Here is a 15427-nt window from a genome sequence, read left to right on the forward strand (position 1 = left end):
AGATTTGGGTGTGGTGAGTTCAATCTGCAATCTAAATTGCAGTGTAAAAATAAAGCAGCCAGTATTTACCCTCCACAGAAACAAAATAACCCACCCAAATCTAACTCTCTCTGCAAATGTTATATCTGGTCCCCCCTGCAGTGCACATGGTTTTGCCCAACTGCTAAAAAAAATTCCTGCTGCGATCAACTTGGAATTACCCCCTATGTGCAATGGTGAATTAAACCCATAGTGGTTCCAGCATTGGTGCATCATAAGTAGATGTTCACACTCACCACTAACACACTATCGCAGGGTTACTCTTACTTTGACCTTACTTATCTCTAATGATCCACATCAGACAATGGGGTAAATTTACTAAGATGAGAGTTCTATTTAAGATGGGATATTGCCCATAGCAACCAATCAGATTTCAGGTATTATCTTCTAGAGCAGGGCTGGCCAAACCGGTCCTCGAGATCTACCAACAGTTCATGTTTTCCAGGCCTCCTGGAGATCTGTAGAATTGTCAGTTAGGAATGAATGCAGCACATCTTAATTAGTAATGACTACAACTGTGCACCAGCTAGGTGGTCTGGAAAATGTGTACTGTTGGTAGATCTCGAGGACTGGTTTGGCCAGCCCTGTTCTAGAGGGTGCTAGATAAATGAGAAGGATAATCTTATTGGTTGCTATGTGCTCTCTACTATATCCAGGCACCACTTACTAATCAATACATTTGCCTGCTTTGTACTCTGCTTGTGATTAAAATATAAAAGCAGAGCTATTGTCCTCTCATGGCTATCAGCCATCTCCATTCTCACAAGGTCCTAAGTAGGAGGAGAGGGGGGACAAAGCACCGAAAGGGAGGCAGAAAGGGCATACAACAGAGGGAACAAGAGGTAGTGGTTTATAACCTGTCCAGTCATTCTTTAGAACCCATTGAGATGGCTGTATTGTCAAAAGGTTTAACCTTTGTCCCGACATTTCAGCAGACAGCATTCCAGTGGGAGACAGAATTGTATCGTTTTTATAGGCAGCTTCGTCTAAAAGATTTTTTCAGCAAACATAATTCAGATGCTATAGTGGAGAGGCCATAAGGTCAAAGAGTACTTTTGATCCTCCAAGTAATAATGCATCTATTGACACATTTATCAGATTGGTCAAAAGGGATACTATACCCATCATACACTCCATGAGAAATAAACATCAAAATATAAGCAAGCAGGAAGCCAATGCTATTAGAGAATTACGTAACAACAAAGACATTATCATACACCCTGCAGATAAGGGTGGGGGGATTGTTTTCCTTCACTGATCTGATTATGTGGATGAAGTCATGTCACAATTGAATGATGCATTGATCTACAAAAAGTTGACGTTTGATCCCACTGGAGCTTATAAACGGGAAATATACTCTATCATATCGATGGGTGTACTTAATGGTTGGATAGACATTCCCACTGCTGATTTTCTAACTCCGGAATTTCCTACAGTTCCTGTATTGTACATTCTATCGAAGGTACATAAATCCATGACAAAACCCCTGGTAGGCCCATAATTTCATCTAGGGGATCGTTGGGTCAGCCATTGTCCCAATTGGTGGATTCCTATTTACAACCGGTGGTGCAGAATACCCCGTATTATCTTAAAGAAACTACAGATTTTTTAAACAAATTTACATCTTTTGGTTTGCGCCCAGAAGGCTGTCTGCTGGTAACATTTGATGTTAGTAGCCTTTATACCAACATTGGTCATAAAGAAGGTATGGAGGCCATAAGATCAGTAATCTCCTCCAGCACATGGTTTTGTGGTCCACCTATTGAATATCTAATGCTTCTCATGGAAATAGTACTTCATAAAAATTATTTCTTATTCAATAATGCATTTTATTTGCAATTGCGTGGAACTGCGATGGGGTCGAATATGGCCCCATCCTACGCCAATTTATACATGTACGAATATGAGAAATTACATATTCATGGTGACCCAATTTTCTCTAAATATGTAAAGTTTTACACTCGTTTTATTGACAACCTGTTTCTGATTTGGACTGGAGGAAGTAAGTTGTTGCAGGCCTTTATTACGAAACTTAATAGCTTGGAGGGGTCCATCAGATTCACACACACATACAGTCCAACCACTATTGAATTTCTGGATGTACGCATCAATATAATCCAGCGGCATTTTCTACTGAGATTTACTGTAAATCTACAGATAAAAACACGCTACTTAAATATGATAGCTTCCACCCACAGCCATTAAAAAGAGGGCTGCCCTACTCCCAACTGATCAGGGTGGTCAGAACAACATCTGACCCTAACCAGTTAAGCATAGCATTACGATAAATGGGAGATAAGTTCCTACAAAGGGGCTATGATCAAACAGAGGTTGATGAGGCTATACAAAAATGTCTCCGATTGGACAGAAATGATCTTCTAATACCGAAAGAAAGATCTGATGCAACAGGAAGAATAAAGTTAACAAGTACTTACTCTATATCATAGGGTGCCATTAGACGGTCCATTTTATCACATTGGCATATAATACAAAGTGATCCTGTTTTGAAACATGCTTGCAGTAAGGAACCATTGTTCTGCTACAAGCGAAGTAGCAATTTGAAAGACCAATTGGTTTATTCTGACATCAGCCCGAGAGTTATGACGAATTCTGGATGGTTATAACTGAGACATGGTGTGTTCAAATGCACTGGTTGGGTGAATTGAAGTTTCTTGCATACAGGAACTTGTTTTCTGCATCCACTCACAGGAAAGAGCTATCCGATCAAACAACGAATGTCCTGTGACACAAAATACGTGGTGTGTGTGATTTGGTGCCCCTGCAATTTGATTTATGTGGGGTAAACCCAAAGGATGCTTAAGGAAAGGATATCAATGCATCGCAGCTCCATCAAAAAAGCATTGACAAAGATTGACACCAGCACACCGCCAGTAGCATGTCACTTCTCGGTAGCCAAGCATGGCATAAAGGACCTGAAAGTTATGCCAATTGAACAAATTCCCCCGTCCAGAAGAGGAGGAGATAGGAACCATACATGGGCCCTCATTCCGAGTTGTTCGCTCGCAAGCTGCTTTTAGCATCATTGCACACGCTAAGCCGCCGCCTACTGGGAGTGAATCTTAGCTTATCAAAATTGCGAACAAAAGATTAGCAAAATTGCGAATAGACACTTCTTAGCAGTTTCTGAGTAGCCCCAGACTTACTCGGCATCTGCGATCAGTTCAGTGCTTGTCGTTCCTGGTTTGATGTCACAAACACACCCAGCGTTCGCCCAGACACTCCTCCGTTTCTCCAGCCACTCCCGCGTTTTTCCCAGAAACTGTAGCGTTTTTTCACACACACCCATAAAACGGCCAGTTTCCGCTCAGAAACACCCACTTCCTGTCAATCACACTCCGATCATCAGAACGAAGAAAAAACCTCGTAATGCCGTGAGTAAAATACCTAACTGCATAGCAAATTTACTTGGCGCAGTCGCAGTGCGAACATTGCGCATGCGCAGTTAGCGGAAAATCGCTGCGATGCGCAGAAAAATACAGAGCGAACAACTCGGAATGACCACCATTGTTACAAAAGGAATCCAAATGGATATATAATCTAGGGTCTTTGGCCACTAATGGACTGAATGAAGAACCGTAATTTACTTCCTTTCTTTGAAACATCGCATAGAGACATTATTGTGTGTATAACGAACTGATTGATCCCCGCTAGTTTTTGTCTCTCTAGGCATGTAAACCATGTGACAACTTACTTAAATATTGGGTTTGATATAGTAAGAAAAATCTTTTCACCTTAAGGTACCTCTTGTGATAATTCCATTCTTTCTGTTGCCTGTAGCAATCAGTCCCTCAGTAATTAATTAGTAGTCCTATACTCAAATTGTTTTGTTTATTCTATTAACATGGTTTGATTATTACATGAGCAATCACTTATTCATTGCCTCCAGACGGATGCATGTATAGGTAGTTTGCATGTATAATATATAAATCGCTGTGATGACGCCCATAGAGTCACTGTTACTATGGTAACATTCAATAAGACGACGGAGCCAAAAGTGCGTCACTTCCTGTGATGCCTGAGCCGGAGGCACGTCACTTCCGGTATCGTGATTACATCGCAATGTTGTTACGGGGGAACATGATTTATGTGGCACCCAGGAAGTGTGGTGGGAACTGACAATGTGCTGGGCGGAGAGGTTTAGTGATTTTACATGTTACTATGGAGACCTAAGCAATGCCATGTTTCTATTGGATGCAGTGGCATAACTAGAAATTTTTCTCCCCCAAGCCAAAAAATCCTTCGGCGCCCCCCCCCCCCCCCCCATAATTGGCACTAGTAAAGGGACAAATAGGCGCGCGCCGCCAAAAAGGGTGTGTGGCTTTGTTGAAATGGGCATGGCTTCACGTAAATACCTTATACCCCAGTTTTGCAACCTGCACGCCCAGACGTTAGCCACCACAGGAAAGAAAAATAATCCTGATTCATGCCCCTTACATTATTTGTCATTTTTCCTCCTTATAGTAATGCCCAGTATACATTATGCCACATACTGCAATGGCCTTAGCCATTATGCCACACACAATAATGCACATGACACAATATGCACACACTGTAATGCCCCCGACACATTATGCCACACACCGTACTGCCTGTGACACATTATGACAGGAATCGCAATGCCCGTTATAATTATGCTACACACTGCAATGCCCCTGATACATTATAGCACATACAATGTCTGTGACACAGTATGACACACACCACAATGATCCTGAGACATTATACCGCATACCACAATGCCCGTGATATAGTATACAACACACCGTAATGCCTGACACATTATGACACACACTGCAATGTCCGTGATACATTATGCCACACACTGTAATGCCCATTACACATTAAGTTCTACAGTAAGGCTTCTAATTACTTTTAAATTACCTGCTCGTTGCCAGGGGTTTCATGCTCTTGGTTCCATGCATGGTGCCAGGGGTTTTCATGCTCAGGGTGTCATGCTCGTTGCCAGGGGTTTCATGCACTGGGTGTCATGCTCGTTGCCAGCGGTTTCATGCTCTTGGTTCCATGCATGGTGCCAGGGGTTTTCATGCTCAGGGTGTCATGCTCATTGCCAGGGGTTTCATGCCCTGGGTGTCATGCTCGTTGCCAGGGGTTTCATGCACTGGGTGTCATGCTTGTTGCCAGGGGTTTCATGCACTGGGTGTCATGCTCGTTGCTAGGGGGTAGTGCTTGTTGCTAGGGCCGTGCTCCCAGTGCCACATATGCCCTCAGTGCCAGATATTCCCCCACAGTGCCAGGTATATGCCCCCAGTGCCAGATATTCCCCCACAGTGCCAGGTACATGCCCCCAGTGCCAGATATTCCCCCACAGTGCCTGCTCGCCCCCCGCTCCTTTGTGTTGGAGGGACACGGAGCGCATAGCGCGCCTCTCCTGTGTCCCTCCTGGCTCTCCTGCCGGTCTAATAAAGGTAGTGCCGGTTCGTGAGCCAATCAGAGCTCACGAACGGCACTTCCTTTATTAGACAGACCAGAGAGCCAGGGAGGGACACAGGAGAGGCGCACGATGTGCGCTCCGTGTCCCTCCTTACAGCAGCGGAGGAAGGAGACCGCAGATTGACAGCTCGTCCGCTTGTCAATCTGTACAAAGTCAGTGGTGCCCCCGCAGCCCCTCGCCCCCAAGCCACCGCGAGGACTGCGGGGACAGTAGTTACGCCACTGATTGGATGGTGTTTGATGAGGCACAGATTGGAATAGGTAACACAGGTGTTTGTAATGATTGGGTGTGGTTGTGGGTATATAAAATGTAGTGGATTTGTTGTGAACATGCATAGAAGGCTTCTATGACATTTGCATGGCTCCTGGACCCTGATGAAGGTGCTGTGGCACCGAAACAGCTGTTGGTGGAGTTGCGGACTGGTAACATGCATTGGAACTAATATTTTTTTGTTAATTGACTGCCAATCCATTGAATTGCACAATTGCACGTTGCACTTTATTTCCAAGATAATTATGGATTAATAATAAAAGATTCAATTTGCTTTGTATATAAATATATATATATATATATATATATATATATATATATATAAATACCACTATCTGTCTGGAACTGCTTTCTTTGGTCAAAAGCTCCTTGCCTCCTCTAAGGATGGAGCTTCTCTATCTGGGAGGTGAGGGGACAGGAAAGGGAGGGGATGGCTTGCTGTACTAGTCACTGGAGTTGTTGAATTACCGGATCAGGCAAATGTTAAGTGGTACGGTAGCGACAAAATCCATAGCCACCCACTGCCAGCATAAAATAGCATAAGGATGCTTATTGCAAAGACACCCTTACTTGTAGTACTTAGTGTGGCTCCTTTCAAGTCTCGGCACTCTAATCTGCAAACTGATCAGGCTGCTGGTTCATCAGGTGCTTTTAGCACATGGAAAAGTGGTCCCTTGCTCAACATCACTGCATTACAGGAGCCAGGTAACACTGTGAACCTATAATCCAGGGAGGTTGTCATCCATACAGTACCTCTCCCACAGAGGTCATCAGAGTCTTCATTTCTTGTAAGAGAGAGCTTAAGTTTCCACTCACGTGATGCCTCATTATTGTGTTTTGGGTGCATAGTGAGGGGCATTACTGTGGCTACTGAGCATTCAGAAATGTATGTGCTGGTCACACCAGTCAAAGGGATCCAAACTTGATGTCACAAAGTCCATACTAACAAATCTTGCACTTATTCATACAGTAAAATACAGGCTTGCAAATTGGAGCATGACATTACAAAGTATAGGAGAAAGGGAAATGCACTGAAGAATCACATATTTTACTTTCATAATCACCTTTTGTTTGTCTTATCCAGAGACTCTGGCAGTGCTCAGATCAACCACAAGGCCCCAGATACCATCACAGACTGGAATGCAGGAGCTGTATGTATGGGCCCCAGTGGGTTTGGACTCTCTCCTCCTTCATCACTACGAGTTTTCCAGCCTTTCTTTGTAGATCTCACCCTCCCATACTCTGTGGTACGAGGAGAGTCATTCACCCTCAAAGCCTCTGTCTTTAACTACCTGAAGCAATGCATAAAGGTAAAGAAAGTGATTGTGCCTAACATATCCCATTCAAACAAAATGTATTCATGGCATTTGGTATACCGTTGGGTCTAACCATGAAGCAGTGGAAAGAGTGGAGAAGTAAGGCAGTTGAGAAGTTGCCCTTGGCAACCAATCAGCTTTGAGGTAACATTTATCAAGTACATTCTATAAAATTATGTATAGCAGCTGATTGGTTACTGGTTACAATGTGCAACTTCTCCACTGGCTCACTTCTCCATTCTTTTCATGGCGTACTTTCCTCTATCTGTTATGTGGTCAGTATACCCAGAAACTTTATATAAGATAAACTAAGTCTATATATATAAATGCAAAAGCCCTCACTCACTAACTTATCACTTAGGGGGTAATTCAGACCTGATCGCTCGCTAGCTGTTCTTTGCAGTCCTGCGTTCGCATAGTCACCTCCCACCGGGGAGTATATTTTAGTTGTGCAAGTGTGCAATCGCATGTGCAGCCGAGCGGTACAAAAAGATCTTGTGCAGTTTCTGAGTAGCCCAGGACTTACTCAGGCGCTGTGATGACTTTAGCCTGTCCGGGACCGAAAACTGACGCCAGACACCCACCCTGCAAACGCTTGAAAACACCTGCGTTTTTCCAAACACTCCCAGAAAACGGTCAGTTGACACACACAAACGCCCTCTTCCTGTCAATCTCCTTGCCACCGCCAGTGCGAATGGATTCGCACAAACCCATCGCTGAGTGGTGATCCACTTTGTACCCATGTGACGCACCTGGTGCATACACATACGCAGTTCTGACCTGATCGTAGCGCTGAAAAAAAACACTAGTGAGCGATCAGGTCTGAATTACCCCCTAATTCTCTTACTTCCCGATATGTTGGGAATCTGAAATGTAACAGATATTCTTCAGGGGGGAAATAGGAAAGCTAAATAATTAGAATTTGAAAAGTGGGTTGACATAATGATTTCATTACCGATGCGTGACTTGCGTTGTATGAACGATAACAACCAAATGGACAATCGGATCAAAATTTGGATTGTACCTCCAGTGTGTAGAATTTAATAAACCACAAAAATGGTCCTGTCACTTCTTACAATACAGTATCTGCTATGGGTGCTCCTCGGGTAACGCCAAGAACCATGAATTAATATTTACTTACATTAAGACGTCTCAAATTTACACCTCTATAGATTTACCAAATTATTAACACTCATTTTATATGTGCAACCGTGAAAATCAGAAACTACCGTGCAAAGAACGGGTAGAACAGCTAGTGTTGTATGAAGGTTTCAGTTATGCATTAGAAAATATTTTTCCACATTTGAGAGTTCAGATTTTTTTAAATATTTAATAAAAAATTAAAAACATTTGATAGTCAATGATTGGTGACTAAGGGGGGACATTTGCTAAGCAGTGATAAAAGTGCAGCAGTGAGCCAGTGGAGAAGTTGCCCATGGCAACCAATCAGCATTGACGTAACATTTATAATTTGCATACTGTAAAAGTATACAGAGTAGCTGATTGGTTGCCAAGGGCAACTTCTCCACTGGCTCACTTCTCCACTTTTATCACTGCTTCGTACATGTCCCCCTAATACCTACTGTAACTCCATATGCCTATCAGACCTAAGCATGTCGCTTCTTTCTATCTTTCATATTGACAGGTACAGATCACCCTGCAGCCTACCTTGGAATTAGAGCAGGCACCATGTGCAGACTGTCAGTACAGCAGCTGCCTGTGTGCTGATCAGAGCAAAACCTTCTACTGGAACCTGAAAGCCTCTAAACTGGGTAAGATGATTCCAGAGCCCAAGGTGGCACTGCCAGTTTTGTTGGTTTTAACTAGTAGAGCATCCTGGGAGTCATGCCGGGCCCCTTTAAATGTCTGGCATAAGTCCAACTATGAGGCATATCCTTCCATTGGGTATTATTAGGAATACATTTAGGGTTTGTCTGTTTTTTTGTTTTAAGTAAGTTGCAGATCGAGATTGTGCAAGTGCAACTAATTTACAGTACTGGCATGGATATGGTCTATTCTCAGCAAGCCACATTTCCATTAGTTGGGACCTGTAATACGTCATTATACAGTAGTTAGAAATAAACAAATACACCTTGTACAAGGTCACTTGTTTTTGTTGGCAAACCAAAAAAGCACACTAATGGGCAAAAACATGTGCACTGCAGGTGGGGCGGATGTAACATGTGCAGAGATAATTAGATTTGGGTGGGGCGTGTTCAAACTGAAATCTAAATTGTAGTGTAAAAATAGAGCAGCCAGTAATTACCCTGCACAGAAACAATATAACCCTCCCAACTCTAACTCTCTCTGCACGTGTTACATCTGCCCCACCTGCAGTGCACATGGTTGTGCCCATTAGTGTGCTTTTTTTGTTTGCTAACAAACCTTACTAACACCCTAAGTTCAATGAAGCCTAATTCCTTAAGGAATTTCTTTCTTACTACTTATTTTCTTCTACTTATTTCTTCTCTTTATGTTTTCCCTGGCAATCTAGTGGTTAAAATAAAAGAGCACATTAAATATGGGTTTTTCTATTTTATTATGTAACACTACAGGTCTCCCCCTGGGACTGGGAGAGAGGTAAATAAACTGTAGAAAGTACCAAACAATCATCTCCTTGCTGTCATTTTTCAAACACAGGCTGTAACTAGAAAGTGATCGGTTAATACTTTATCTCTCCAATGTTGATATCTCCCCCATAGTACTTTAATAGTCACTGGTTTGATGTCAAAGTAGCATACCCAAGCAGTAAATGTTAGCCAGGGCTTGCTGTTACTGTAGTTTTACATAATAACATTCTGTATTACTTGTTACCCTAACCTCAGATCGTCTATTAATTTTTTTAATTCTAAAGGTAGGTACACACTAGGCGATGTGCTTGGTGAGTGACATCGCCTAGTGTGTCCCCCTCCCGGGCTACCGACGGCGGGCATAAACATTGTGCGATATTGCTAACGATATCGCACAGTGACATCAGCCGCTGCTGGTCTGTGCATTCAGCTCATGGACGATAGTCCAAACTGAACTGCATGCACAGCCATGGGAGGGTAACGGTGAGCGATGCGTGGGACCGCGCATCTTTCATCGTCCGCAGCATACGTACTGGGCGATATAGTAAACGACAATGCTCAGGAAGCTCAAAATAAGCAACGGTGTTTAATTTGTCAGAAAAGTGTGTACCCACCTTTAAGGTGATAATGGTGGTAAGTCTAGATTGTGGTCGTATCAAGCTATGCTTAAAAAACAAGTTGACAGACTTTAACCATATCTTGATGCTGCAATATTGTTGCTAAATATTTTGAGCTACACCTGTCTACTTTGGGATCATTCCTCTCACTGTGGCAAGTGCGTGAGGCAAGGTGACATAATTCTCAGGAGGCTTGGTGAACTCCACGAAAATCTGAGCATTGACATTTTCATAGAGTAGACAAGTATAATCTTAAAATACGAGCAACTCACATTACTCAGTTACAGATGTTGTTTTGCAACCTGTTCAGGCTGCGACATTGCTATTCATCTGTAAAGACTATCCCAAGCCCCATACACACTAGACGAGATTTTGAAAGATCTCGCTCAGAATGGCCGATCTGAGGGAGATCTTTCACAATCTCGTCCAGTGTATACACTAAACGTCATAACGACCCCCTCCCTCGTCCGAACATGTACGGACAAGGGAGGTCCTCTGCAGCATGGCTGTCGTTCACCCTGCCGCCACCCCCCAAAACCCCCCTGCTGACGCTACCTGTCCCGGCCGCATCAGCAAGTGTGTATGCACTTGCTGATGCTGGCTTCCCCGCTGGGATCCCACCACCGCCAATATCGGCGTGGGAGGGAATTGGGAAGTGTGTAGGGCCCTTTACTTCACAATACCACTGTAAAGTCTGCTAATATTCATTGTTATTCAACTAAATCGTTTTTTTTTCCTTTTGTTAAGGTGTATTTCTATGGGACAAAATATAGAAGTATTGGCTAGAATGCTTTTCATTATGTTTATTAATTTTTCAGCAATTTTCATGTGATCCAATTTTTACTGTAGCTATCGCATTACCTGGATTTGTCATCACATAATCTTACAGCACATTCTGAATGCAAACAGGAAATTCTGAAAAAAATATTACAAGCAATTCATCTAGACCACAGGTTCTCAAACTCGGTCCTCAGGACCCCCACACAGCGCATGTTTTGCAGGTCTCCTCACAGAATTGAAAGTGAAATAATTGACTCCACCTGTGGACTTTTTAAAATGTGTCAGTGAGTAATTAATACACCTGTGCACTTGCTGGGTTACCTGCAAAACATGCACTGTGTGGGGTCCTGAGGACCGAGTTTGAGAACCTGTGATCTAGACAACAGCAGATCGAATAACAAATATTTCTGCTGTACATTGTAAAGAGTCTAGCACCCAAAGTGACCCAGTCCACTTTAAACTATTAAATTGTACTTATTATTTAAATAATATATTATCTTGTCTTTACCCCAAATCCAGGAGAAGTAAATATCACAGTGAGGACAGAGGCTGTGGATACAAAAGACCTTTGTCAAAATGAGATCCCCGTTGTCCCTAAGCAAGGCAGCACGGACACAGTTGTGAAGCCCTTACTTGTACAGGTCTGTATCCTATATAATATTCTCTTTCCTAATGAACAAAATTCTTTATTCTTATAGGGGCCTATTCATCGTCGTCCACCGATGATTAAATATACAACTCACTGTGAGCTGTGGCGGTGGATACTTAAAATACAAGAGCAATTCAGTATCAAAATATGTATTACTTTTTTTTTTGACTTAGTAATTGTACAGTATATTATACTTATTCAATAAGATATTATATAATCAAACAATATCACTTACACAGTCAATTGGCTAAAATGGTCCATATCTATCTGACATGATACCCCTATGACATATATCCTTATGACAAAATGCCTGTGTATTCATGCACTATTATGAACTATTATGCATAATGTAATATGGATTAGTGAGCGCAGACAGACCAGTCTAAGTTGTTCAGTGTCCAAATAAGTAATATATCAGTCTTAGATGGAGTCAACTTTAAAAAGCATATCCACTGATGTTAGTAACAGATTAGTTGGTATTAGTAGGCTTAAATACACAGACTGGATGCAGTGTAGAATTACTGTAGCTCACAGGTTCTAAAGCTCCGTCCTTGGATTTCACCTTTCCTGGATCTGTCTTTCCATGAAATTGGGCATTTCAGCGCATGAAACTATCCTGTCTTGTGAGAGTATCGGGAGTGTTCTGGGAATGTATCTAAGGGAGGGTACAAACTTAGGGCCATTGGTGAGGGCGATTTCCCTTCGCCCCGCACCATACTACATAGCTGGTAAACACTAAGCAAAGTAATGAATGATGGAATGACATCTTATTCCCTCCTTCATTACACTGCACTGATATCCTCCGGTTGGCTGTGCAGCACGGCCGACGGGAGGATGTTGCATGTGACCCGCAAGAGTGAGCAATCACGGGTATACATTAGATGATCAGCATGATTTGTCGTTCCAATATGGCAAATCGTGTCGATATCATCTAAGTGTGTGCCCAGCCAAATGCTCCACGCGATTCTTAGTCATACATATGGAGAAGGGAAGACACACCAGCCTGGGGTTGTGCAGATACTAATATGGAGAATTGCGGCAGCTAGAGTAAAATCAGTGGGTTTTACGTCTTTCCAGTTGCAGATGCATGAACCCCTGCAGTATCCCTATTGATTCTCGTATTAGCATAATGTAGTCAATCAGGCTTCGGCAGTTATCTGTAACTACAGCCAATCTCCATGTAACTAATCAGCCCTAATCTGTGTGTAAATAAAACCTTGCAGGAAACACTGGTAACGTTACTTTTCATTCTCTTTCTGCATATGTTTGGAATAGCCTGGAGGTGTCCTGGAGGAGAAAGCTCACAGCTCCCTGCTCTGCATCAAAGAAGGAGAAGGTGAGAAGTTACTGTGATAACTATGATGATATAAAACACATAGGGGGGTCACAGCTACGATCATTCACACTGACATGCTGGGGGGACACCCAGGGCTGTCTTAACAGCAGTACAGGCCCCTGGGCACAGAAATGCACTGGGGCCCCTACCCATCCTCCAGTGGTAGGGATGGGTGGTGCTATCAGCGGCAGCTTTGATGTCCAACGGGCGGTAGGGGGTGTTCTATCTTCAACTCAGCATGTAGGACCTGGAGCAGTAATTTCTCTAATTACTCCTTTACTGCACAGATGGGGCTAAACTGTATAATGGGGCATTGGGCTGAATGAAGAAGTCCTGGTACATGACTTCCAGGGTGGTAGGGGGTGTTTAACACGTAGGAGACGGGTGGATAGTGGAGTGGGCTTAATACATACTTGCCTACCCTCCCGGAATGGCCGGGAGGCTCCCGAAAATCGGGTGACCCTCCCGGCCCCCTGGAAAGGTTGGCAAGCCTCCCGCTTTCCCCCTCGGCCGCCCGCAGCAGTGAACAAGTAGGCGGGCCAAGGGGGTCCAATGACGCGATTCGCGCTGAATCGCGTCATCGTAGCTCCGCCCCCTGCTATGCAGCTCCTCGTTTCTCGGCACAGGACAGCGGGGGGGTGGAGTCACGATGACGCGACCCTGATGCAACGCCCCCGGACCGCCCATCCTGCTGCCGGCCACGCACCCGAACCACCTGTCCTGCTGCCGGCCACGCCCCCCATTCACCTACAACGCTGCCTCCTCCCGGAGGAGGAGGCAGCAAAGTAGGTAAGCCTGGCTTAATATTTATCACTTTCCAGTGGGAGGCAGCTTGCTTGACTGCAGATATCTCAAGTTCCTGAAAATATATTTCTTAGCTTTGAATGGGTTAAAAAAAACTAGAGAGTTCCACCTTTTAGGAGGTACTCGGGACTTGGGGATTCAGAGTTCAGGTGCCAGAGCAATTCATCAATGAAAATCTATAACTGCATATTAGGCGTGTGGAGCTGGAGCAGGGACCGGCTGCTTAAAGGCTGATATCTCTGGTTCTGGGCATAGTAGAGACAAGCTGCCAGTGTCCACCAAAAGGGGAGATTCACAGCTTTAGGATTATACCCTCAGAAATACTCTATGTCTGACAAAATCCGAGATATCAGGCTGGAAAGAGCAATTAACAGGCTTGGGTGGGGACCACTGCTTTCAAGTCAAATATCTCCAGTTCCACAGGGCCGAAAAAATCTTGTACCCCTAGAAAGAGGGGACCCTCAGCTATCAGCCTAGGGCCCTTTTACTCCTGGGGCCCTTGGGCAAGAGCCCATTGAGCCCATACAAAAAGACGGGCCTGGGGACACCCAGCACAGGGCTATCCCGCCCCGCATGTCAGTGCTGCCCCCCCTTCCCCCGCAGAAGTGCAAAGTCATCGCACAGTGGCGATGCCTTTGCACTTCAAGAGTAGCTCCTGACCAGTGCAGCTTTAGCGTTCTGGCCGGGAGCTACTCATCGCGTCTTTCAGTGTGGTATGACAGTAGGTTGTGCGGACGCATCAACTCCCTGGATCATTAATGAGAGATCACTATAAGGAAAATTGTAGTGGAAGATGAAGCAAGAAACAGCATAAAGGTGGATCTGCTGCCAATGTTAGGCGGAGATGGAAAACGCCCGTCTTAATACTCCGGATCATTGGTGAGAGTCCACGAATAGAAAAGAAAGAGCTGGTGTTGATACCAATTAAGTAAACTGTATTGTACGCATATGTGCACATGATGTGTTATTTGGTTGTGATGACGATGGTGTTGATGATGATGATAATTGTATTTATTATCGCTAAATAAATATTCTGTATATTCCCCTACTACTTAACATTCACTTTCATTGTGATAATGCACTCTTACAACCAGTGGCAAATTTGTAAATTAAAATGTCCCTGAAAAATTTATGAAATTGGCTTGATGTAAATGGAACCAGATCTACTGTAGGTAGCAACAGCAACATTAGGTGGGTTTCTAACACATTTTAAATTCAGTTACATATACATTGAAAAAGACTTTGGTGCCCCCATATGACTACCAGGCCCTGATTATAACTGTGTTTTCTTCTCTTTTTAATGTAAAAAAACCTGCTTCTATATAAATATATTAAATATGTTTCTTCATGAGCAGAAATGTTACAACTGTCGGCAATGGCTGTTCTGAATTACCAGATGCTTCCACTTTAATGAAATGTGACCCAATTGTCTTGTTTTTTCTAGAGCATTCTAAGACAGAAGAGATATCTCTAATAATCCCTGAAAACACTCTGAAGGATTCTGAAAGAGCCCATATCACAGTATTGGGTAAGATTATATTTTATACATATATACAGACTCCTCTGCTTAGCA

At 43.5% G+C, this 15427-nt stretch overlaps 1 protein-coding gene across 1 annotated transcript in view; it reads left to right on the top strand.

Annotated features, from left to right (window-relative positions):
• LOC135056673 (alpha-2-macroglobulin-like) overlaps nt 1-15427 on the top strand; it is a 174711-nt gene that overhangs the window by 80788 nt on the left and 78496 nt on the right. Inside the window, exons 19-23 of the mRNA XM_063962123.1 lie at nt 6867-7092; nt 8744-8870; nt 11585-11706; nt 12990-13050; nt 15299-15382. Of these exons, the coding sequence (XP_063818193.1) occupies nt 6867-7092; nt 8744-8870; nt 11585-11706; nt 12990-13050; nt 15299-15382 (620 nt within the window). The remainder of the gene's footprint in view (nt 1-6866; nt 7093-8743; nt 8871-11584; nt 11707-12989; nt 13051-15298; nt 15383-15427) is intronic.

This window comes from Pseudophryne corroboree, chromosome 3 (assembly GCF_028390025.1).
Source record: "Pseudophryne corroboree isolate aPseCor3 chromosome 3, aPseCor3.hap2, whole genome shotgun sequence".
In the NCBI taxonomy this organism is placed as follows: Eukaryota; Metazoa; Chordata; class Amphibia; order Anura; family Myobatrachidae; genus Pseudophryne; species Pseudophryne corroboree.